Source organism: Lasioglossum baleicum, chromosome 9 (genome assembly GCF_051020765.1).
Source record: "Lasioglossum baleicum chromosome 9, iyLasBale1, whole genome shotgun sequence".
Classification (NCBI taxonomy): Eukaryota; Metazoa; Arthropoda; class Insecta; order Hymenoptera; family Halictidae; genus Lasioglossum; species Lasioglossum baleicum.
Genome location: NC_134937.1, coordinates 8,689,057 through 8,714,805, shown reverse-complemented (window position 1 = coordinate 8,714,805; position 25,749 = coordinate 8,689,057). Strand labels below are relative to the sequence as shown.

At 38.1% G+C, this 25,749-nt stretch overlaps 5 protein-coding genes across 15 annotated transcripts; 4 read left to right on the top strand and 1 right to left on the bottom strand.

The window, feature by feature from the left end:
• The first annotated feature begins 241 nt into the window (after nucleotides 1–241).
• Nucleotides 242–3,924, top strand: LOC143212235 (uncharacterized). Its single transcript, XM_076430825.1, has 7 exons — nucleotides 242–641; nucleotides 1,436–1,716; nucleotides 1,806–2,099; nucleotides 2,186–2,495; nucleotides 2,573–2,962; nucleotides 3,070–3,332; nucleotides 3,416–3,924. The coding sequence occupies exons 1-6, from the start codon at nucleotides 546–548 to the stop codon at nucleotides 3,325–3,327; spliced, it is 1,629 nt and encodes a 542-aa protein (XP_076286940.1). The 5' UTR covers nucleotides 242–545; the 3' UTR covers nucleotides 3,328–3,332; nucleotides 3,416–3,924.
• Nucleotides 3,925–8,539: 4,615 nt separating this feature from the next.
• LOC143212267 (ninjurin-A) lies at nucleotides 8,540–19,946 on the bottom strand. 3 transcript variants are annotated; one of them, XM_076430881.1, is made up of 3 exons: nucleotides 19,821–19,946; nucleotides 9,867–10,312; nucleotides 8,540–9,100 (listed from the first exon to the last, which is right to left on the bottom strand). In XM_076430881.1, exons 2-3 carry the CDS (start codon nucleotides 10,203–10,205, stop codon nucleotides 8,924–8,926), a joined length of 516 nt encoding a protein of 171 aa, XP_076286996.1. In that variant the 5' UTR covers nucleotides 10,206–10,312; nucleotides 19,821–19,946; the 3' UTR covers nucleotides 8,540–8,923. The 3 variants fall into 3 exon arrangements, with proteins under 3 accessions (XP_076286996.1, XP_076286998.1, XP_076286997.1); XM_076430883.1 differs by lacking the exon at nucleotides 19,821–19,946 and adding an exon at nucleotides 11,586–11,791 and having other exon boundaries at nucleotides 9,867–10,217; XM_076430882.1 differs by lacking the exon at nucleotides 19,821–19,946 and adding an exon at nucleotides 11,586–11,787.
• Nucleotides 12,869–19,208, top strand: Argl (Argininosuccinate lyase). Of its 8 annotated transcripts, none has more exons than XM_076430805.1 (11): nucleotides 12,869–12,997; nucleotides 13,437–13,620; nucleotides 13,809–13,976; nucleotides 14,226–14,309; nucleotides 15,848–15,979; nucleotides 16,122–16,222; nucleotides 16,629–16,822; nucleotides 17,423–17,622; nucleotides 17,718–17,942; nucleotides 18,347–18,453; nucleotides 18,518–19,190. In XM_076430805.1, exons 2-11 carry the CDS (start codon nucleotides 13,522–13,524, stop codon nucleotides 18,663–18,665), a joined length of 1,458 nt encoding a protein of 485 aa, XP_076286920.1. In that variant the 5' UTR covers nucleotides 12,869–12,997; nucleotides 13,437–13,521; the 3' UTR covers nucleotides 18,666–19,190. The 8 variants fall into 8 exon arrangements, with proteins under 8 accessions (XP_076286920.1, XP_076286914.1, XP_076286916.1 ...); XM_076430799.1 differs by having other exon boundaries at nucleotides 12,871–13,001; nucleotides 18,518–19,198; XM_076430801.1 differs by having other exon boundaries at nucleotides 12,871–13,001; nucleotides 13,518–13,620; nucleotides 18,518–19,197.
• Nucleotides 19,381–23,576, top strand: LOC143211877 (glutathione S-transferase LANCL1). Its single transcript, XM_076429965.1, has 10 exons — nucleotides 19,381–20,416; nucleotides 21,487–21,646; nucleotides 21,717–21,896; nucleotides 21,979–22,130; nucleotides 22,204–22,351; nucleotides 22,423–22,563; nucleotides 22,632–22,814; nucleotides 22,891–23,037; nucleotides 23,124–23,226; nucleotides 23,305–23,576. The coding sequence occupies exons 1-10, from the start codon at nucleotides 19,497–19,499 to the stop codon at nucleotides 23,379–23,381; spliced, it is 2,211 nt and encodes a 736-aa protein (XP_076286080.1). The 5' UTR covers nucleotides 19,381–19,496; the 3' UTR covers nucleotides 23,382–23,576.
• A 141-nt stretch (nucleotides 23,577–23,717) lies between these two features.
• On the top strand, nucleotides 23,718–25,145 carry LOC143212271 (uncharacterized). 2 transcript variants are annotated; one of them, XM_076430888.1, is made up of 2 exons: nucleotides 23,718–24,356; nucleotides 24,698–25,145. In XM_076430888.1, exon 2 carries the CDS (start codon nucleotides 24,698–24,700, stop codon nucleotides 24,989–24,991), a length of 294 nt encoding a protein of 97 aa, XP_076287003.1. In that variant the 5' UTR covers nucleotides 23,718–24,356; the 3' UTR covers nucleotides 24,992–25,145. The 2 variants fall into 2 exon arrangements, with proteins under 2 accessions (XP_076287003.1, XP_076287002.1); XM_076430887.1 differs by having other exon boundaries at nucleotides 24,669–25,145.
• The last annotated feature ends 604 nt before the right edge of the window (nucleotides 25,146–25,749 follow it).

The following is a 25,749-nucleotide window of genomic DNA, read 5'->3' as shown; positions in this document are numbered from 1 at the left end:
CCCGTAACGTGTCGGGCTGGGGCTCGGCTAGCTGGGTCCGGCGGTGGGCTCGGGCAGACTGTGCTGTCGGGGATGTTAAAAACTTTTTCTAACAAATGAGATATTCTATTTTCGCAAGCGCATGTATGATTTAAAATGAAATAGACTATAAGTATATATTTTATTATTCGCTATTTGAAATAGTATTTTACGCAGCTCTGTCGTCTAGTTATGATACTTGATGGTTCTGCGAGGCCCAATCTGATTTGAGCGAGGAGATATATCGAATGAGGAAACGCGGAACATTGAACCGGATAGATGAAAATGTCATCACCGACTGGTAGAGTTTCCTGTGCGGATAGTATCGAAGAGATAGCTTTCGGTGGGTGGTGTTTGGCTCGTTTTATCCAGAGGATTTCACGGTCGACGTGTGCACTCGACACGTAAAAATGTGGCAAAATGAACCGTGTTCATGTTGAATTATGAAAGCGAATCTATTGATCGAGAGAGCGTGCAGCGAGGAATATTAGGGCACGATAGCGCAAAGATCCTAACCTTGTTTAAAAATGAAGTCGGGCACCGTGGACAAACACAGAGGCTCGATACTTTTGAAACCGGAAGAAAACGAGCAAGTCTTCCAATTAATAGGAAATCGGTGCCAGGTGAGACATGTCTTCGAAAAATTCCGATTACCAAAACTGTCAATGAAACGCACCGATTTTGACCTAAATTCTCACGATCGACGAGCACGGATAAACACGTACTGTCATTTCGATTTTGATGTTATTTCAACAAGAACTTCTGCCGTTATTAACGACGTGGATAAGCATCGATCGAACCATTCGCTACGGTTTATTCGATAGTTCGGTGAAATTTTCATTGGATACATGATATTAGGAGACCTTTTTCCAGCAACATATTTAATGCTTCAGAAAAGGATTGATTGAAACTAGAACTATGGAATTAGTCATCTGGTGTGGGAATATATATTTACAGTCATAGATGGGCAAAACTTTATTCGTTCGGTCAATGATGTACAAGTGGAATGATATGTTTATTTGGTTCAACAACTTTGAGCAAATGTTTATTCATTTCAGATGAAATATTATCGTATTTTATAATTAGAAGTCTAGCCTCGTTTGAATTTTTAAGTTACACTCGTGCTTTTTTTGTATGTGGTAACCCGTATATACTATATTTTATGTTTAAAATTGATACGAGAATACCGTCATGTTTTTAAAATGGTATATTAGTCATGAGGGAATCGAATGACATCAGAGGATTCATAATTATGCAGGAATGTTGAATGAGTCGATTATATGGTTTTCTTGAACAGATTCTTGTGATACAGAATTTTTTTTAACTACATATTCAAAATAAACATAAAGTGTACGCGGGTAAAGCATTGAAAAGTTTTCGACGAACAAAGTTTTTGATGTTTATTCATTTTTTGTAGTGTTTAGCAGCAGGAGTTATTCAATTATATTTGACTGAACCACCTATACATAAAGAATGGATAAAGAAAACTACAGGTATTATAACACTGATAAGAGATAACCCTAGGCGTAGTTTCTTCCTCCGTTTATATTGTCTGCAAAGGAGGGCAATGATATGGGAACACGAAGTGTACAATGCAATGGGCTATAAAGCACCATTGTCTTATTTCCATACATTCGAAGCTGAAGAGTATATGGCTGCTTTTAATTTTGCAAGTGAAACCGATGCATTAACGTTAAGGTGAGTCTAACAAGAATTACTCTACTCAGTCTTTAAAAATAGCGAAAATATTTATAACTACTAACATGCTAACTGCTATTTGCTTTCAGAAATATTCTCCTTGACAAATTGAATGCGAAACGCCACAAGAGACAGCAAAGACGGTCTAAAATGGAAATAGAAGGTCAACACGGTGGGACATTACTATGGAGGAATCAAAGCAGCCCATCACCTGTTGCGTTTAGCACTGGGTCGACTTCCAATTTAGCGAATGGGACTCCAACCACAATCGGTGTGAATAGAAGTGCATCGAGTAGTTCCATGTACAAGCCTAAAAAGAAGAAACGAGACAAAACTAAGCGAAGATTAACGAAAGACGATATAGGTCCACCATCCAATTTTAGGTTGGTAGTTCGTCGAATTAGCTAAGCAATACATACTTGCTTCTTGTCGATGACAAAAATATTCCTATGTTTTTTTATATTTACAGACATCTAACACACCTGCAATTCAGCAGTAATAACAAGATAGTGGATCCAGTCGATCCGCACTTAAAAATGTTCCTCGATAAAGTAGGCGTGTCGGAGGATCAATTTAGTAATCAGGAGACGCGCAAGTTTATTTATGACTTTATCGAACAGAACGGAGGCATGAGTGCCATTCGAGAAGACGTTTCAACACCTAATGTACATCAGTTGCAACAACAACAGCAACAACAACACCAGCATCAACAACCACCACCTTTGGTAGCACCTCACAGACAGGAATTTCCGCCGCCAGTTCCTGCACGGATAGTATCTGTTTGTATACTGTTTATAACGATAATAGTTTCTCCACGGAAGATAAATGTTCTTAACGTTAACACCTTTTCTTCTAGCATCAGACAAAAAGCGCTCCGTCACTACCTCCAAGTCGAATACATGCACCTTCAACGCCGCCGAGTGCACCATCCAATGCACCGCCAGTGCATAGAGTACCAGTACGACCACCACCTCCTTCTATAACCACGGCACCATCGTTGCCACCACCTCCGCCTCCACCTCCGCCAGCTCCAGTTCCACCTTCCAGAACTAATTCGAGTGCGCCCGTTCCTCCTCCACCACCACCACTGCCTAATTTAGTGAATACCGAGGAAGAAACTGTTAATACAAGTGCTACAAATAATAAGAATAATAATAACAATACTAATAGTAATAATAATAACGAAGAAAACGCTGACCCCAGGTCAATGCTCATGGAATCAATTAGAAGCGGCACCACACTTCGAGTTAGTATTTGACAAACTAATTTGATAAGTACTCGGGATTCTGCACACCCTTAGTTGAAACGCCTGCGAAAGACTGTCCGGTATTCTAATGTGAATTTCTCTTACAGAAAGTTGAAAAAACCGAATCAAAACCACCCCCGCCGCCCCCAGACACCAGAAATGCATTATTGGAACAAATTCGTCAAGGGGTTGAGTTAAGGCCTGTCGCAAACGAAGTAAAGTCGCAAAAGAATCCTCCGATGTTCCAAGGAAGTGGTCTAGCTAGTGCTTTGTCAAGAGCTCTTGCCGAGCGATCAAGTGCAATCCATAGTGAAAGTGATGATTCGACTAGTGAAACCAGTGACGAGGATGAGTGGGACGATTAACTCAGGTTGGATTGTCTTGACAGTTTTGTTTCTTCTTCTTTTTCTTTTCTTTTAAATCCGCACTTTTTCTTACGAGGATTGATTTCAGATGGAATATACAACTTGAGGAATACAATAATGTACCACTGTGATAAATCTGCTATTGATAAACATTTAAACAGATTAGCTACTGTAAATGTATAATGTAACGATTTTGAATTTGATATCCAAAGAAGAATGAAAATCATATATATGAATGTTCCGAAAAATGGAATCAGTTAAATGTGTTATCAGGAAGTAAGGCACAATCACGTGGATAGGGCAGGTAAGGGCAGAATAAAGGTTCTGGTATTGTTTTAAAAACAGCAACATACGATTCTCAAAGCAGGTATACCGTACAATGGAGATAATGCTATATAGCACAATAAGTATACAGATATAGAATACGGTGTGTTCACGCTTGAGCGATGCAGGCAATTATCTTCGATGCTTAACAAGATAAATTATCTGTATCACTTAAGTAGCGGCGCACAGTATAAAAGTGATGGTTTCTTATATGACATTATTTATTTAACTGGAAGAAACGATATTTGCCAAATAAAACGAATATTAGAAAGATAAACTATTCACGTTGTTTTAATGAGCATCGTAGACGATACAGTGATTAAAACTACTAAATAAGTTATAAGCGATGTTACTGTATATACTGCAGCTACCGAAATCGTGAATTTCAAACGAGTTCACACGATTCCATCGCGATCGCTTGGTATCTCAATACTCTGAGACTGTACTTTTGCCCTAGTTTGCCCTGCCCAAATCGTGCAACTCAAAGTATGCGTAATATTAAGTTAGCAATGACTTTCGTGCGAGACACGCACTTTTACGATGGAACAAATGTAAACGTACAGGTATATAATAATTCCAAATTAATTGGAATAGCCCTATTCAGTTGTAATAGAAGCGAAAGAGAAAAGAGTATTAGAAATATTATTAGATTCCTTTTCAGTTTAATACTCTATGAAGTTGCAATGATTTTGATAATGAGCTACATATGTAAAGAGATATGTACATCGAGAAAAAAAAGTTCTAATTCTTAGAAGTATAATAACACTCCAGAGACATATGTATAAGTATATGTATATGCGCACGTGTACGTGTGCATAACTACGTATGTACTATACATACATGTGTATATATTATCTATCGCATATACTGTTGTACAGATCAATCTTTAACAATCAAACTGAAGTTCATTGTAACATTTCTTGCGTCAGGTCGAGGACAAATGGTCGATTTTTGCTAGCCGACGCGTCCGAGAGATGAATAGCGAAGATCGTCGAGATATCACAAAAAAAAATATACTGTAAGTTGTAGGTAAATTCAACGGTGTGCGGAGAAATTTTAATTCTAGAAAGATCGTTAGATAGATCGTTGGCTCGTTCACCGGCAAGGAGATCGCTTTGGGAGGGATATCGAAATTACGGCTTTATATCTAGTCGTTTATGAAGCCAAAGCAGGTACCCTGGACGGGCGTAAAAGACGTATAACCCCCGAGCGGTGTCCATCCACGGTGTCCGTTGAACGACCCAACGAGTCACGGGTACAGAATTTTTTGACGCTTTTTTTCTCGTTTTTTTTCAAACTCTATATCCCTGTCTCTTTACTTTAATTTATTACCGTCGATTTGGCCACTGTAATGATAGAGAGAAGGAAGAGAAACAAAACGAAGGAGTAAAACGCCACAAAGTGTACCATAGTGCTGTCGTTGTATACGTTACGGTAACTTCCCGTCGTTGATTATACATGAATGAAAGAAGGAAAGAGAGAAAGAAAGAAAGGAAGAAGAAAAAGAGAACGGCACATCAAAATAACTCTTAGATATCCTACTAAAGTACGCGTAAGATTACGAATTAACAATTGTAGTAAGAACTGTATATTTTCACGTGTGTGATATAGGTGACAAGCCCGCGGATGTTGAAACGCGAATAGAGACATTATCCACCGGAAGTAACGAGGGAAAGAGAGATAGATGAGGCGTAACGTATATAGTTATGCCGATAATGAGAAGAATCCTAGTCACACCAGCAGAGGGAGAGAGAGAGAGAGAGAGAAAGGTAGAAAAAACGAGCAAAAAGAAATGAAAAAATAGAGACGAACATGTTAATTATTAGTTATTGTATTTTATTATATTCTATAACGCAATATTATCTAACGTGAACCATTCGTTGCCCGGAAAAAAAAGAATACTAATCTCGGTCGAGATGAGATCGACACGTTACAGAGGATCTGTTCGGCCGCCTCGAATCTTTCTTATCGGCGTGTAAAGCATGAAACGCGTAACAAAGACGGGAGAAGAACTATATGAAACTGTTTGTTGAACTATAATAAAGAGAAAGTAGCGGGGAATGTTTTAACGATGACTTGTTATAAAAAAAAAGAAGAAGAAATGGAACTAATAATATATCCGAGAACTCGAGAAGACGAGCGAGAAATTATAATGCGATATTTAATGATGCATTATAGATATTGTTGCATTTAAGAGAAAGGGAATGAATTGTAACACTGCTCAACAAATTTTGACTTTTTGCTGGTTTGTAACTTGCCGAGTGAACGTCTCCGGTAGACTTGCGTGTGAAATCTGTAAATGTTCTGGGAATATATTAATTTTGTTTTAAGTAGTAGCATTCTGGGAAGAGTTGAGTTTCTCGAAGACCGCGTGCGAGAATTAAAACTGAGATTTGCACGACTTACGAGAGGCTGCCAGAAACGTTTACTCAAAGTTAAAAATCCAAATGTGTGTTGAATAGTGTTATGGACGTGTATTTTTGGTCCAGACTACTTCGGAGCACGTTCTGTCGTCTATCGATTGTATACATGTGGGCATGCTGCGAATCCATGTTCGGTTTGTACTGTGACTACCGAGTATGAGAAGCTATAAACGAGATACAGATGATGGAAAGAAAGAAAGAAAGAAGAAACTAATTTACTTCAATACGCAACTTCCTTTTACCGTATTAATTTTCTTATTTATATTATACCCAAGAGCTAGACTTACGTTACGGATAATTTATAGCGCAAATTTTATCGACTAACTATTTCATTTTCTTTTTCTTTTTGTTATCGAGGAGAGAACACGAGCATACAGAATGAACGTTTCTGTAGAACTACTCCTGGCAGAAAATATTTGACTAAGCGAATTATTTGTATTTATATTAATACAAATGAAAGAATAGCATCGTACATATGTTAGACAAACATGCTGTAACAATTAACGAAAACCCAGAGGAATATTAATAAAACGATGAATGCTCTTGTCCTTTACCAAATATGCAGTAACGCACTGTTCACCGTTGTGAAAATTATAAAAAGAATTTTGAATACTTGAAACGATGAGACAAATTTCAACCCTTCCTCGAATCAAAGTGAAATATTTATATTTTGCGCTTCACGATCGACCAGGAATATTCATTTTTCCATTAATATTTTCTCTTTGTACGTAACAGGTTTCGTCATTGCATTTTAACGTCCATGGAAATAGTTTCCACGTCGAATGTGCGTATGGCGTATGGTTACGATAGACATTTGATTTGTTTGATCGAATACTTTTTGCCAGGGGCAAAATAAACTTGTTATTACGTGTACATAGGTCCGACGAGGACACCGAGCATGCGTTAAAGTAATGTTTATATTATTTATTTAACGAACAGCTTTTATTATGTATCGCGGAAGAATTGGATTGCGTGACGAGATCAATCGGACTAAGTATTTTTGCTACGAATGAGGATCGAACGGAATGCGTTGACCGTGGAGCCGAATCGAGATCTTACGAGCTTACCTCTACGCGAAATGACCAAAAAAAAAGCGAATGGGACTGAAAGAAACGGATGCAAACACATATCAGAATCGTAGGAATAGCAAAAATAACGAGAATGTCACAGCTGTATTTAAATCTGCAATTCGAAATGGACACGTAAGGGAAATCCGAATATTTTGTAAAAGACAATGGAAATGGGTCTTGAAGTAATAAAACATTACATCCAAAGTGATCACATCGCTCTAATAAAACAGACAAATACTTTCCGAAATCGGGGAGATCTCTTCGCGACTAAAATCGCATTTTTACAAATTCGATTGATTCTACGGTGTAAAGCAGGCCTGGCCAACACGTGGCCCGCGGTCCGCCGGACGATTTTATATTTCTATTGAAACTTTTGTTTCTCGTTATACAGTTAGGAGCGAAACTGATCACACACACTTTAAATCAGAATAACTTTTCTATGAATGGACCAAACGACTTAGATTTCTCTGTAAGGCTAGAAGAATTAGTTTAGTAAATGACACGTCTAAAAAAGATGTTAAAATACGCATTTGGTTGGAATTGTGAAAAACATTAGTAAAAATTGATTTTTACTTTTTTAGCTGGGCCAATAACAAAGATTTAAAAGATGTGTTTGGTCAACTTGTATAAATCATATACGCTCCGAAAATTTCATTGAAATTGGTTAATCGGTTTACGAGTTATAAACGATCAAAAATGGTGAAAATTGCAATTTTTCAAGATTTTTGGCCTTTTCGCCACTTTTGATCGTTTATAACTCGTAAACCAATTAACTAATTTCGATGAAATTTTCGGAGCGTATATACAAACTCCAGTTCTATATATATTGACAATGAAATGAAAGAAATTATCGCGTCCACATCAAAAATAAATTTTTACAATACTTATATTACATCCGAGAGATATTCCACACAACTTAAGGTATTCTGCACAACGAGTTGTAAGTGCTTTTGGATCTATATATGTTTGTGAAACATTTTTTTGAAGATGAAATTTACAATGAGTTCATCACGTGCTGCATTAACCAGGTAAGATGTGCCACGTCGAACAGAAATATAGATTTACAAGAATTGAGTGAAAGAAAGGTTAAACAAATATCTCATTAATTAAGACTCGAGAGTTAATTATATTGAATGATAGTATAACAGTAAAGTTTTATTCATTTTGTATTTTGTCTTATATTTTTTAAAAGCATGTTTACCTAAAATGCGGTCCGCTGTAACGTTACGCGTCATCAAAGTGGCCCGTGAAACCATTTGGGTTGGCCAGGCCTGGTATAAAGAAAACTTTTTTACATATATGTATGTTTCAATGTGATCCTACTATAGAAGGGAGTCTCCTCTTTATTGTGCTTGAATTCACGATGATCAAACGCACACCTGTTTTAAGAAACAGGTATTAAGAAACACCATAAGTGGTTCAATAATAATTTATTACTTTACATAGTACTATACATATTCGCGTAAGAGAATCTTCATCTTAACATTAATAGAATGGCTGAAAAAAACGCGCGATCGTTCAACCGAATATTAATTGATCCCTAAATGCGCTGCAACTGTTCATTACAAATCTATCATGCACCATCGGTCCGCATATCTTATCACGTTAATCTCAAACGAAACAAAAGTGCATACACCGCTTTAACGTTTACTATCATGACGATGATAATAAAACGAAATGGAGAATGCAAAGAGCTATTTCTTGGATGCTATCGTTAATCATAGAACTGTTGATCGGTCATTGATAACGAGCATGTAGACACATGATTCGTTATATCGTTCACGATGGTGTACTCGGCTGCGTGGATATGCTGAACGACGCGATGAAAACGTTGATGATTGTGATGAGAAAAACGCCGACCACAACGTAATTGTTGATCCTATGGGCAATGTTCGACTTCGATTTTTCCTTGATGTCGAAACGACCCTTGAACACCAGGCCAATTCCCACGGCGACCTGCGATCATACCCAAAACATTATTATTATCGGGACACGAGTGGACTGCAGATCTTTATGCAAAATCAAAATTGTCTGCACATCGATTACTAGAAATAGAAGCCAAATCAAAAATTCTTCCTTTCTTTAATGATTTCAGGAGATTGAAGAAATGCATCGAGGCTCCTAGAATCTCGCGATGTTTGTTCTGTTGTAAATGCATGAAAATCCGTAGTCTAATTATCGTAATTCCGTGGACGAAAATTGCGTTCAGAGGTATTCTTCGCGAGAGATACTGCGGTTTACAAACTGATCCGTAATGAAAGATTCAAGAAGATGTTTAATTGGAAGACGACTATCGCAGATAACAGAGTTATCCAGGTAACTCGATAGTTTACCAAATGTGACGCGGCTCGAAATGTAAGTGTCGAAAATCATGGCAATTTTAACTAAGTAACGTCCAGAAACTGTCGGTCGGACAGTTTTCCCCATTTTCCTTTCGCCAGCAAATAAAACGATGTTTTTCGCGGGTCCAAAATGCTTTGAATTTTTTCTTCACCCTGAGACCGAGAAAGAAGAGGTACCATTCAAATTTACAAGAGAAAATGGATTTTTTAAGTAAGAAAGTTTGACCTTCCGAGTGCCACAATTATTTTGAACAACAAGATGTTTCGCTTATTTTGGTCCCCATCGATCATACTAATTTTGTAATAATTGTTCCAGCCTGTAAAAAATGATTCTTCGAAGCAGAATAGCTAATTTTCTCTATTTCGTTCGGAAGTCTTACCTGCAGGGACAGGCTGACAATAATCAGGGTAAGTATGAGCAGGAAAGTGTTGGTGTTTTTCTGATATTCTAGCAGATATCTGAGCTGGTTAGCGTTGGCAGTGATCAAGGCAACATCCATCATTCCCTGGGCCACTGTCTTTTTCGCGGCGAAAGTGTTCGACTGTTTGTACTTGCTCTTTTTGTCGGTGGTGTCGACGATCATCGTAGGATCATTGATCACCACTTCCTCGACGACAGTATCCAGTTCCAGGTTCTTATCCACCTTGTCCATTTCATCCTTATCCGTGTCCATGTTCTCCAACTTCTCCGGGGTGCCCTTCTCACCCATAGTTTCCATTGTCGTCTCTAACTGTCATCAAACTCTGTCACTGATCGGCAAAATCTCACTCGTCCTCAACCCGGACTACTTCACGCGGCCGTACGCGAAGACAGTATGATCAATGTCTGCAAAATTGGATCTCGATCAGAAACGATTGCTATCGGTTCGTGACGTGTTATCAGCACTGTCCAGATAACTCTGATACAAAGGGTATTGCAGCAATTGGGTGCATTGGGATCCGCGAAGGCAAACGTTGGTTCAGGAAGTCGCTGCCGTAACAGGAGGCATGAGTGTGGCTTGTGACAAAGGGTATTGTTGCAGAGAAACCGGCACCTGATCCGAGCGTCGCACAGTGGGACCTCTCGTCCTAATCGGAGACAAAATCAAAGAACTTTCGATAGAAATGAGGTAGAGCGATGAAATTTTTTAAAAATTAAAGCTGAAACATTACAGAATATGGGAAAAATAGGGAGATTATGGTAAGGACGTTTTTTAACGTTGAGAAAATTCGTTAAACTTGCACAATTTCGAGAAAATTGTGGTTTTTCCAATACCAGGCGCGGAAAAAATTTTTTTTGAACATCTGTACTTCATTTCCTGTATATTGCAAAATCGATTTCTTGAAATTCTACATGTTTAACGAATTTTCTCAAGGTTAAAAAACGTTCGTACCATAATCGTCTCTATTTTCCCATATCCTGCAAAGTTTCAGCTTTAATTTTAAAAAAATTTCATCGCTCTACCTCATTTCTATCGAAAGTTCTTTGATTTTGACACAGATTTCGTCGGTTTGGCCCACTGTGCGTCGCCGGAGAGCGGATGATGCGAACGAGCGATCACTGTAGAGATTTTTCCAGGATCTACGGGAGCTGTTCTCCCGGAAAATGCGAGCACGATTTCGCGAGGAGACGAGAGTTTATTCACTCTAATTTATCGCTAGACTGCGGATCTTTATGCAACATAAAAATTGTCTGCATCCATCGCAAGAAATAGAAACTAGAATTGACATCCTCAATTTTTAAAACTTTTCAACAATTTTGAATTTCTACTCAATTTTGCTATAAATGCATAAAGATCCGCAGTCTATTTATCACAGAACTACAGAGCCAAAATGACGGCTTTCAAATAGAACTATATATATAACTGTGACTGTACAAACAACTCTGCGGTGTGGGCGACTTCTAGACTAGAATGATTGCTTAACATTAGGATTGCCGAGTAACGAAAGCAACTGATGTATATTCATAAAATTTCTGACGGGAACATTTTTACAATTTCAGTAATAATGAAAGAAAAGATTAGGAACCGGCCATTTTGACTTCTGTTTAGCGTCACAGAAGAATTTCGGGATTACTATATTATTAGTTGTACGGATGAAGTGCGAGAAGTGTCACTTACAGTGGCTTTCCCAGACGATCACTATGTCCCAATGATTAAGAGAAGTGGGCGCTATACTCGAACGTGGACGTTGCCCTAAATGGAGTTGTCCTGGCTGTGTCGCTGGCCAACGAAACAATAACGATGCCGTGTATGGTGTTCTGTATTAGAAAAGAGAGCGCCGCGATGCGGTTTAATGAAACCACAAGTGACGCACAGCCGAAGGGAAGTGTCTAAGGACAACAGATGTACACATCCCGTATCAATCAAAACAAAAGCGTGGCCTCTGTTCGCCGGTTCGCGCCAGCTTATCGTAGAACGACAAACACAACGAAGAAAGAGAAAGAACTATTTACAAATGCATGGGAAATGGAAAATGTCCGAAAATTAGCGACCTAGTTTGGTCCTCCAGTTATTTTTGGAAAGGCGAATTTGCAGACACTGCGGGTGGTGGGTTGCCCACGTGTAACACTAACTTCGACACGTTTCTATTAATCCCTCGACGATAACGCTGTTGCGATTAGATCTGACCATTGATAAGGTTGAATGCAATTGTCTGGAGTTTATTTATCAGACGAATTCGAAAACGGTGATAAACTATTTGCCTCTACGCGCCTTGTCTTATCACGGTCGAACAAATTTCAACTTTTTTTTTACCTTTCGATCTGATTCCGAATCTGTCACAGTTATTATAAAAGATTGTTCTTTACGGCAGAAGATTCTGTAGACTTTCCCGAATACAGTGATATCCAATATTAATACATTATGATGGTTTAAACATATTTTCGCCGCACCGTATCCGGTCGAACGCCTGTTCTAGTGGTTAGCGCCACGGGCGGCAACTCATATCGGGCGAAGATATTTTACTTTTTGATTTGAAAAAAAACGCTGATGTTGCAAACTTAAAAGGGTGGTTTCTCAAGATAAAAGTCTGCTCTATCGCGCGGTATAGTTCGATTTTCCGCTGGACCCTTATTTTTTGAGATAAATTCAAAAATATCCTAAAAAATTGGTGCAAAAGTGCTGTCTCTTCGTCTTTAGTGATTGTTTAAACATGTTTGAACAATCATAATGTGTTAATATTGGATATCACTGTATTCGGGAAAGTCTACAGAATCTTTTGCTGTCAAGAATAATTTAATATCTTTTATAATAACATCATTATAATTGAGAATATCAAGTTTCCTTAACTTCTTTGGGACATTTGGAATGGTGTGCTCTGTTAATGCGGATGAAACGATTGGTTCGATTGGCTCGCGTTTATTTTATGCAACGCATCGTCTTATCTGGCAATTGCGCGATATTTCATTAACCATTGCTAATGAACTCGCGAATGTTTCGTCACCGACATTTCGGAGTCTGCCTGTCGCCTCTCAAAGCGGAGGATTCGCGCGAAGTTGACGCGTCGGGGTTTTACTTCACCAAACCACGGTGTAAGTGAGTCATTTCACCGAGTTGAGTTAATTAACATACGACATTTCCGTGATTAATACTGTTCGTTCCATTTAATACCGTTCGCGGCAAACTAGATATCACTGGAACTGAATCGACAATAAACCATTGTCAGATTTTCATGTCTTCGTTATTAGTAGACTGCGGATCTTTATGCAAAATAAAATTTTTATACGTAAAGTACGATCTACAGAAGCTAAGTAACAATTTATTTCCCTCATTAATAATTTGTACATGTTAAAAATAGTGTGTCGACACTGTTCAAATCATTTATCCTTTCTGCTGTCAGAAATTACACCTATTCATTTTTGTCATAGTAAATGCATAAAATCCGCAGTCTTGTTATTAGCCTTTTAAACAATTGATTAACCCTCGAACGGTGAACCATTCTTACAACTATCATCTTGTTGCACCTTATAGATCCGAACAAAGTTCGCGTTATCGAGTAGATTGTACTAAAAATCGATTTTCCGGTTTGGTAAAAAAAATTTGTACGAGCAGAAAAATGTGGGGCGGTCGTTTTAGCAAAAAGATTGATGTAGAATTCTGTGATCTCAATGCGTCGATCGATATCGACAAACGCTTGTTCGCCGAGGATATACAGGTTCGTATGTCGGACAATATCTAATTCGGAACGATTCGCGAGAATTGTTTAGAGAATAAATTCGTTACGCTCGGCAAGAATTTCCTTGTTGAACAATATTATGAAGTATTGACGAATGTGTATTTGCACTGCTCTGTCATCGATAACGCATTGTTTACCGCTACTGTATTAATTATCATTCTTTTCAGGGAAGCATTGCTTACGCGAAAGCGATACACGAGGCTAATCTTCTCTCTGAAGAGGAACTACGAACTATAATTGAAGGTCTCGAGAAGGTATTTAATAAAACGTGTACAAAAATAATAGAAAACAATGAAACAGATATCTTCGCAATAAGTGAGTCATCGAGAAATACTGTAAGTGAGCATACGATAGATTTCTTAGCTTGATTAGCTGAGTAATGTTCTCCTCGTAATTTTTGATTGAATTATAACAAACAAGTAGAGAAAAGAATAATACATCATTAAAGATATCAGATGTTGGAGAACAATGGTGAACCTTGAGTTTTGTTGTTTATAGAAAGGAATGTTTGGTATGCCTAATGATTCGTGTGATCGTAATTTATGAGAAAAAATTGTAGATAACGAGAACAACGTGTCGCACAGGTGAAAGCTGAGTGGGAAAAGGGTCATTTCGACATACATGCTCAAGACGAGGACATTCACAGTGCAAACGAGCGTCGACTTTCGGTATATCGCCAACAGACTCCAGATTTTATGCACTGCAATTTACTCCAGTGTCTGTAATAAAATGAAATCAGCATACTAACCCATATTTCATCGTAAACTCACAATTATAACAATCATCGAGAGATCGAAAAAATTGAATTGAATTAGAAAAATCTTTTCCGAATGAATTGAGAAAAATGAGCAAACAGTAAAAAATTAATTCTTTGTTTTCTTTTTCTTCTACATATGTCTCGGGATTTTTGTTGACTCAAAGACTTGCTTGCCATAAGCTGTTAGTTGTGTAAACGCTTCGCTGTGGGTTATCGAATGGTCACCGGAACCGCTTATCACATGCTAATACGTTTTCGTGCATCAACTATGTTGAAACTGCTTGTCTTGTAACGGTATGTACATTTGCAAAGCAATTTCTTCTCGGTTTGTCTTGGGAATTGATCTGACAGCGTGAAATAAAGCCGTGAGGAATTGAAATATAACATTCCAAGTTCTGGTATTGTGTATCGAATGAATGCTCCGGACTATTTTTTACCACGCGATGCAAGTACCTATGACTAATTACTATTATGCTCTTAAAAAGAGACTCACTTATCATTCAAGGACACTGCTATGCCTGCTCGCTACGTGCTTCGCATTTTTGCAGACGAAAACAAAGAAATTAATCATTATTTACAGTGACTCCCGCTAATATTCGGACACTCTTAAAAACACCATAACTTTTTTAATATTGGAATATACGACTTGATATTTTTGGAGAAATTGGAACAATTGGTTTGCTACGGAACGTGACAAAAATTTTTGAAAAAAACTGCAAGTTGTCGGAATTTCAGAGAAAATACTAAAAGTTGTATTTTTCAGCTTTTTTATGTGGGCTTATATGGAAAATTTAGAAAACACGTTTCGTAGATCTATATCAATTAAACATATTCTAAGCTAGAGCACTTAGTCCACTACAGGATGTGAAAAGAAATTTTTTCGAAAATTGCAATTGGTCGGAATTGTAGAGAAAATACTAAAAGATCTGTTTTACAACTTTTTTATGTGGGCCTATATTGAAAATTTAAAAAATACGTTTTGTAGATCTGTTTCAATTAAACATATCCTGAAGATTTCGTCAAAATCGGTCGACGTTGCAATAAGCTACAAGCGTTTAAACATTTTCACGATTTTCGGCCTATAACAGCAGTAAATCTAAGAATTCTTACATCTTTCAAGGCTTGTCGTTTTTTCCCGCATCAACCGATTTCTATGAAACTTCCACAGTGCATATAATTTACACAGATCTGCAAAACGTATTTCTTAAAATTTCAATATAGGCCTATACAAAAAAGTTGTAAAATGCAACTTTTAATATTTTCTCTACAATTCCGACGAAATGCAATTTTTGAAGAAGTTCCTTTTCACATCCTGTAGTAATCTAATTGCTTTAGCTTCCCAAAAAAGTTCAAATCGCATAGTTTAATATTGAAAAGGTTATGGTGTTTTTAAGCGTGTCCGAATATTAGTGGGAGTCACTGTATGTAATTACACTTGTATCCACAAAGGAACTAATCGGTAGCGTGGCTGAAAAGTTGCACACCGGAAGGAGCCGCAATGATCAAACGATAACCGACACGAAATTATGGCTTCGGAAGTCTATAGACGAGCTGACAAACAAAATGACAACATTCGTTGAGGTATAGTCCAAAAATAACCAATGACCATTCTTCAGGGGTTGCGAATCTACATGCAAACTCTCTTTTCAAAGATGAAATGAGTGCAATGAATGCAGCCAATTTTAATTTTGCATATAAATCCACAGTCTATTTATTACAATAGGTCCTAATTGCTCGGGCTAAAGAAGACATGGAAATTCTGATGCCCGGCTACACGCACATGCAACGCGCGCAACCGGTCAGGTGGAGCCAATGGTTGCTCAGGTAAAATGCGAATTTACCTGACATCTCCTCCCGAGATTATAGTAATTACTACTTTATGCATTTACAACGAAACTTTAAGGATAAACTTTTTTGATAACGACAACGTCTTCCGGGATATCCTGCTGATCTGATCTGATATTCATATGTATACCGCATAAAAAAATCGCACAAAAACAGGTTTGTGTGTATAGATCAAATGCAAAACAGTAGAAACATTTCACGAATTTAAGCATAGTGTTGCATTGTCTTCATCGCTACACGAAAATAGTTCCTGCATCTTGCAATTAATACAAACACTCTTGGTTTTGCATAAAAATCCGCGGTCTAGTAATTACGTACAGTTGTACTTGTGACGTTGTGCGCGATCCCTCTGATAACGAGGAAACCACATTCTGGCAATTCGCAGCTACGCTTGGTACGCGAAAGCGGACATCGAAAGATTGCAAGAAATTCGCAAGCGGTCGAACGTGTTGCCACTGGGCAGTGGTGCAATTGCCGGGAATCCTTTCCAAATTGATCGATGTTTCTTGGCCAGGGAGCTGAATTTTTGCGAAATCACTCGGAACAGCATGCACGCTGTGGGAGACCGAGATTTCGTCGGTAAGCGATGCATAATTGACAATGCTCCGGACACTCCAGACCATTCGCAGTTTTATCTACTTTGCTTTCGCACCACTTTCAAGTCCATTCTCTAATTAATACACAGGGTGCCTCAGCTGAAGGAGGCCACCTAAAAATCTCTTTTATTTTTAATGGCACAAAATATACTTCTGGCGTAATTTAAATGGTATCGAAGATGGAATATCATAGAAGAACAATTTCTTTTGTTCCGTTATTTTTTCATAGTTTTTTCAAGGTCATCGTTATTTTTTTTATCGGGAAAACTTAGTTTGTTTTATCCCATCTTATAGCGGCTGAAAAAGTACATTTGAATATGCTTAAGTCATTAACAAGATGGAATAGAAAAAAATAAGTTTTCTCGATAAAAAAATAACGACGACCTTGAAAAAACTACGAAAAAATAAACGGACAAAAAAAATTGTTCTTCTATATGATATTCCTCCTTCGATACCATTTAAATTATGCCAGAAATATCTTTTTTGTGCCATTAAAAATAAAGGAGACATTTAGAGGTGGCTTCCTGCAGCTGAGACACCCTGTAATTGTTCACATAAATCCGAACGAAAAATTTCTTTGAAGCCGAATTCTTGTTTTGGTCGGCCCTGGCCGCGGTTCATCTGAGCCGACTCTCGGAGGACCTGATAATCTTCAGCAGCGAGGAGTTCGGCTTCGTGAAACTGGCCGACGAATTCTCAACCGGAAGTAGCCTGATGCCGCAAAAACGCAATCCGGACTGCATGGAGCTGATTCGCGGCAAGTCTGGCACTCTGCTTGGAAAGGTTAGTCAGAACGATTCGTTTGAAGCAATCCACTGTTTATCAAGTCGGTTATCTTGTCGAGGCGCGATTGGGCGGTTTAATATTTGACGTTTCAGTGCGTGGGCTTCATGGCGACGCTGAAAGGAATCCCCTCGACGTACAACAAGGATCTTCAGGAAGATAAGGAGGCTCTTTTCTCCGCGTTCGATACTGTGAACAGTGTGATTGCTGTCGCCTCCAAAGCGTTGGCCACTCTCGAGGTTAATGACCGGAAGTGTCAGGGTGCTCTAGCGCCTAACATGTTGGCAACCGATCTGGCGTACTATCTCGTACGCAAAGGCGTGCGTAGAACACTTTTGTACTCGTCCTTCACGTTTGCTGTCATTGTTTAATTTTACAAATGATTCTTTCCATATTAATGTAAACAAGATATAAATTGTCTGCTTCAAGAGCAAACGCAAAAGCTGAATCATCGTTTCTTTCTTCGTTGAGATTTGAATGTCACATTTTTCCCATAAATCCATAAAATCCGCAATCTGATAAATGAGCAAACAGGTCGAGTCATAAATCATTTCTGTTTTAGTATATCTATTTCGTAATGGAACGAACTCAATTATCAATCTGGTAGCTCGAGTACGATGAATCATTAAGAGAATGCATACAACCTTCCTTGTTTGTTTCTGTGGAAGGAAATCATTCATGATCGACGTAAAGAATAATGAAAACGTCACTTTTCTGATCGCAGATTCCATTCAGAAAAGCACATCATTTGGCTGGAAACGTTGTGCTTCTATCGGAATCTGTTGCTGTACCAATTTCTGAGTTAAGTCTGGAACAATTACGAACCGTCAGGTCAGTATCGTTTGTTCGCGTTGTTGTCAGTCGTAAGTTTTTACTTTCAATTTTATGTTTACAGCGAAAAATTTGAAGACGACGTGATGGAAGTGTGGAATTTTGCCAACAGCGTCGAACAATATAAAGTCGAAGGTGGGACGAGCGAAGCAGCCTTAGGCGAACAGATTAATATCCTTGAGTCTTGGTTGCGGCAATATAATTATGTTTAAAGAGTCAATAAAAATGAATATCTCAAATTAAAAAACCCTCAACGGGTCATTCTATACCAAACCGATCACTTTTTGCAGGCACAATCGTCGATTTTGTTCTAAATGAAATATGTTGTACTCAGTTATAGTAAAAAAGAATTTGTTTAAATTTTTAGACATTACAAAGTTGATTGTCGGGGTTGAAAAAATTATTTTGTGATAGTCCAATCCTTTCCAAATAAAACGAAAAAAAATGTAGCTCAACCGAACAAACAGTTCCCGAGATAAAAATTCGTAAGCGAGGCTCGTTTTCGCCGAAATCGGCAAAAACTGAAAACTTTGAAGGCCTGCCATTTCTAAAAAAATTCTAAACCGGCAAAATGATGACTTAAACCCCCCCTAATTTCACATGGACTACAACATATTTCGTTTGGAACAAAATCGACGATGGTGCCTGCAAAAACTGATCGATTTGCCATAGAATGACCCCAACAAGTTTGAAATGATCAAATGTACGATCTCGAAAAAATGATGTGTTGACAAAGGAATAGCGCCGGCCACCGGTGACCACCGTGGGCAATAAAACTATAAAAATTTGTACGAACATTCGCAGTCTACACTTTTACACACATCGTGCCATTCGTGTCCCGTTCGTCTGTTTTCACAGCTCGAAACATGTCGTTTCTTATGGTACCTGAACCGTAGCTCGCAAATAAATCATTTTGCAGGAATCTTCGAGGGCGACGTTGATTCGAGTGAATTACTTGAGATGATAAGGGAGGCCGATCGGCTTTATCGCTGAAAGCATTGTCCCATTAACATGTGCGAACCGGAAGCGTGCTATCGCTAACAATGTTGGTCGAGAAAATAGGTTATGCGACGATCGTGTACTGGGGATACAAGCTGACGCGTGATGTGATCTATAAAATCTACAAGAATTATTATTCGAGGTCAACCGTCGATTTACATTCGATGGGTAAATGGGCGGTGGTGACAGGATGTTCCCATGGCATAGGAAGAGCGTACGCGGAAGCATTAGCGAAAACAGGATTGAACGTAATCCTTGTGAGTCCTGATACGGAGAACCTGAAGACGATCGCGACTAGTATCGAGGTAATGTACAACGTGAAGACCAAAGTGATCAAGCTGGACTTGTCCGAAGGCCTGGATACTTACAACGTGATCGAGAAAGAGATGTTCGGTTTGGAGATCGGAGTGTTGATCAATAATCTCGGCATGTCTTATCCGCATCCGGAGTATTTCCTCGATCTTCCCCACAAAGAGAAGATCTACATGAGCATCATTCATTGCAACGTCGTGGTGGTCACGAACATGTGTCGCATCTTGCTGCCACAGATGGTCGTTAGGGGGAAGGGTGTAATTGTGAACGTAGCGTCAATGGTGGCCGTGCTGCCAAGCCCCCTTTTGACAGTTTTCGCAGCTACAAAAGCGTACATCGTAAAATTCAGCAGGGATCTGCAAATCGAGTACGCGAAGCACGGTATAATCGTGCAATGCCTGCTACCGGGAACGGTAACGAATCATACGTTATATTCGCCGAAACCAGGATCAATGGTACCCACACCCGAGAAGTACGTGCAAAGTGCGATGAAGTCTATAGGCAAGGATACCGTGACCACCGGTTTCCTGCAGCATTCGATCCTGATCACAATGATTAAATTGATATATCGGGCATCACCCACCTCCGTTGTCCTTTGGATGATCAACGTCATGGAGGGGAACCGGAATAACGTGCTACGTCGTTACATCGGATAATTTTGTACAAATATTGAAATATATAACTTTTAAGCTGAAGAACAGATTGCTAATTTATTGCAATTAGAAAAATTTGGGACTCTCGAATGTATCGGGATTCCCGAGAACCTCCAGAATCCTTCCCGCGATGCCAAATAAAATTGTCAAGTTTTTGTACACCTTAATAAACATTCTAATGTCAATTGTACAATCGAAAGCGAAGCAGATATTTAAATTCAAATTCAAATCTCTTGTCTCTTTTTAGAATCTCGTATGCTCCCGCGCATGCGCGTCGCAGCTAACAGCGGCAGTGTAAACGCGTATGAACAAACCATAATTGTCAAACGTTTACGTTTTGTGTTTCCTTCTATACATGTTAGTTACATACAATAATTCTGATGGCACAATTGGTTGCTAAAATAGTCGCGTAAGTTTCAAACTTTTATTTATCTTCTTATTACGCAAAAAGACAGGTTTGTTATGAAACAACTTATGAACGTATATACACCGCTATAGTTATGTTATCACTAGACTGCGGATGTTTATGCAAAATAAAAATGTTCTGCATTGATTGTGGGAAGCAGGAATAAAATAAAAAAATTCATTTTGTTACATTAAAAACAACATATGTTGTTTTCAACATGTGTCGTAATATTACGATGTTCTTAAAGTTTCCTAATTCTTTATTGTTTTATGTTTCACCCAAGCAATTTCTTCATAATTGCATAAAGATCCGCACAGTCTATGTAGTTATTACATTGATTTTTCTGTGCTATAATTATAGATTTCTTACAAGCGCGTATTTAAATAGCGTAAAGTTTGTATATTGCGGGAATGTATGTAACAGTTTTTCGCGCATGCGCGACAAAAACCGTGCAATATCCCATATCATCCCATATCCCCCATCACTGATCTGACATCTGACAAAGGAAATATTGCCCGGTTATTTTGCCGGCTAAACCGGCAATATTGTTTCGACTTTTGACAGTGACCATAACTATCAAACAACGTGTTTAAAGTCGTTTACAGGTAATACAATCACAAATATTACTAATATTATTGTCTTTTGTGCGTGTTTGTAACATAGGCGAGCTCTGAATGTAAATTATATAAATAACAAGATTGGATTACGGACTGTAAACAGTGTTCAACCAAATAAGATGGAGAACACTAGGTACTACGATAATCCTTTCGAGGAATATCCTAATTCAAAGGCTCAACAACTTGTGAATGCAGACACAAAGGAGGTAATCACTTACGAAATTAAATATTTCATAATTTTATAAATATGAATATAAGTTATTTGATTGCTGTTAGGTCAGCGAAGAGTATAAAAAAATACTGCATAAGGGTACAAAGAGATTACTGGAGCTATTAGAAAAAAATCGGAAGCATTGGTTACATCACGACGATTGTTCTGTGTACACAGGATCAGCTGGGATTGCATATGTATATTACCACTGTGGGAAATGTTTTAACGAGCCCAGTTACATCGATGTAATTATAAGCTCGTGTATATATTTATGTTATAAATTTCTTTTCGTTAACATAATCAACTTTAATGATACTTTTTATACAGGTAGCTGAAGAACTACTGCAATCATGTGCGAATAAATTCAGAGGTAGGCACGAATATACGTTTCTAACTGGCATCGCTGGCCCAATGGCTTTGTACGCAGTTGTTCTTTATTCGCAAGGGAATAATGAAGCATCGCAAAATATAATAACTAAGTATGTTCGCATAATCTGTTCAAGTTTCATGCATACTGCATACATATGTAACAGTTTTTATATTCCCTATTAGATTGAAGTCGTTATCGCCTCATGTTATGAATCAACACAGCGATATACCCGATGAATTGCTTTACGGGAGAGTTGGCTATCTATTTTCCCTCCTGTTCTTGAATAAACATATATCTCCGCCACCTGTAGAGGACGAGCTTATTAGACAGGTACTAAAATTGTGATAACGTTGATTAATCCATTCCAGAATCAATTGAACTCATAAAAACTATTACATCAGATTGTTACAGCTACGATCAAATCAGGCAATTCATACGCTGCATCAAGAAAATACAAAACACCCTTGATGTATGCTTGGCATGATTCAGAATATCTCGGCGGCGCGCATGGCTTAGGGGGAATACTTTATCTATTGTTACAAGTATGAAAATATAGTTTAGATGTATGTATAATGCGCTGAAGTCGTTTCTCAAAATGTATGTTTTACAGGCACGACCGTACTTAACAGAATCTCAGTTGGAAAGCGATATAAAACCGGCATTGCAATTTCTTGTTAGCTTACGTTATCCATCTGGAAATTTTCCATCGTCCATTGGAAGCAAAACTGACAAATTGGTGCATTGGTGTCACGGTGCACCTGGAATGCCTATGCTATTCTGTTTAGCCTATGAGGTCACTACTACTTTTACCGAAACGAAAGAGTAAAATAATTCGAGAAAGGAAAGTGATTAATTATACGTTTGAACAGATATATAAAGACGAGAAGTACTTGGACATTGCTCTACAATGCGGCGAAGTGATTTGGAAGAGAGGACTTCTTAAAAAAGGATATGGAATATGTCATGGGGTAGCTGGGAATGCTTATACATTTTTATGTCTCTTCCAGCAGACAAAGGTCAGAATTTTATAAGAAATTACATTTCTATTAAATTTGTACTTTGAAACTGCCGAAATATTAATCGACTGTCATTCTTGTTTCAGGATGCAAAACACCTGTACAGAGCATGCAAATTTGCAGAATGGTGCATGGATTATGGATCACATAGAACGATGTCTCCTGATAGACCATTTTCATTATTCGAAGGTACCGTGTACTATAATGTTATAATTTCCAGTATACTCTCGAATTAATTTTCAATTAATGATACATATATTATTTCAGGTCTTGCCGGTACCATTTACTTTTTACTTGACATGCAGAGTCCATTATCGGCTAAATTTCCAGCATATACAGTGTAAAACGACACCACTTGAATATTTATTATTTGTTCACTAAAAATATTCAATCAATGAGATATTGATTAAATATTTTACAGACTACCACGAAACTTTTCTTACTTTTCCAGTTCATATATACGAAATTATGCGTGAAAGCATGTAACTCGATGTATCCTTTATTAATGAATAAATCAATCTACGGATTCTATTAGAAAATATTATTAATGCGCGAACAAAACACAATGCAACACTATTTCTTACATCGTGTTTGAAAGAGACAATAGTAAAAGTGAAACCTCGATCACGCCACACCAATAAATCCGACGTCCCCACAGCACTATATCGGTCAATGGGCCACTAATATTCATGACGGGTCGTACGATGGTATTTGTAAAAGTGTAAAGAGAAATGCTCAAAGTACTACTGTCATTCAAAACTTTCAGAGCATTGATCTCTCGTTGTTATGATCGAAAAACGTTTCCCACCTTGACTTTTTATATTGTATATGTTTTTCAAGATATTAGAGTAACATTCACTGTTTTTAATGAAGTCACACATTTAATCCTAGATAATTAAACATTCATATAGCAATCTAGAAACATAAAAATGAAATTAATGATTTGTTAGGTCGTTGTATTCAAATTAACTTATCCCGTTCCGAAATTCTGATCGATTTACTTTGTGCCTTGTTTAGGTGAACTTTTGGAATATTAATTTTTTTCTAAACTGTATATCATGAACAAATAGCGTTGTAAGAGCGGTGGAATTTATCTATGTTAATTATATCTGATTCGGAAGACGGATAGTTCACAAGGGACGATCGAAAGTGTAAGTGGTCAACGAGCGATTCTTCCTGGTAGTTTGAACAAGTTGGAAGGTGGATCGTCGCTAGATGGACAGGAGTGGTGACCATCTCGAGTATAAAAGCCGCTTCTGCCGGCGGCGCGCTTCAGTTTCGCACCGTAGCGACCGATTCAGAAACGACGCTCTCTCAACGTGAGTACCATAATTAAATTGTTAAATCTAAAACTGCGTCAAGTGTCGTGCACAGACATCAACATAATTCCCAAACGGTAGAAAATCAAAAGCCTAAATCATACCGCAGTTCCATTGCTCATCCACACTTTACAGTTTAGAGATCTTTGCATGAACGTGTATATACATTATTTTAGTGATTAGTAGACTGCGGATTGTTTGCTTTAATGACAAAATACTGTTGTATTATTTTTAAAAATGTATAACTGTCTACGTGAATCCTGTATCTTGCAGTTCATACAGACAGTTTTTATTTTTCATAAAAATCCGCAGTCTATAGTGACTAGATGGCTGTTTTCCAGATGGCTATCCGCTTAACAGTGTTAGCAACGCTGCTAACGGCAGGAGTATGCTTGGCATTCCCGCAAAAAGATGGTCAAATTTTTAGCAATGAGGCCATAAAACAAGCTCAGAACACCTATCTCATTCCAAAAGACGCTACGATACAAAAAGTACAAGAGGGCATCGAATTAGCGGCATACGAATCGATCCCCGGCGATCAGAAGATCAACCTTTTCGAGATCCTAGGAGCCCATGTACCACCGGAAGTGGTGAACAATCTCCAAGCTCAGATTGATCAAGTAGGACGGCCTTAGACTGGATTTTGCACCCTGTTTATTCATCTTTGTAAAGAATTCTTTAGCCTTAAGTTTTTGTACCGAATATTTATGACATGTGATAATGTGTGCTCCTTTTTTAACGATGTACTTAGACCTTTCACTTTTTCTGAATAAACGAGTGAAAACCAAACGTGTATTCTTACTTTTTAGATTTTAGACGATAAGATGAAGTAAATGTAGAAATTGTAATAAATGCATTTATCTGAAAACGTATTGTTTGTATAATTTGAATAAGAAATCAAAGCGTTGCTAGATTTATTTATTATAGATGCGTCACTGCGTATATTAGGAAATGGTGAACGAAATCGATCGTCAGAATTAAGTATGTGGCCGACGATGTCGCGGAGAAAGCTGCAGAACCACAAACCGGCAGTACACCTTCACTTCTACGTTCATGTTGTTGTCGAGATAGGTCTTCTTTCGTGCATAATGTATGTACCGTCTGCTAATTTGAACGTAACATCAAATTAGCAATTAACTTTGTTCCAGTACGGTTGGTTGCCGGACACGTGAACAAATAAAATAAAAATAAGCCAAGGGTACGGAAAGTTTCGCAAAACACGTGCACTTTCATCACACTTTCACCGTCCTCGGGAGTCGAACGTTTCCGTCTTCTTCTCTCGACTTCAACGGAAAGTCGTTGCGTAACTTCTCACAGATGAATGAATTTTTAATTGTGTCTTATCCTGCTGTTGTTCAAAAACTTTTCTCGTTGAGCAAAACGGTTGAAATAG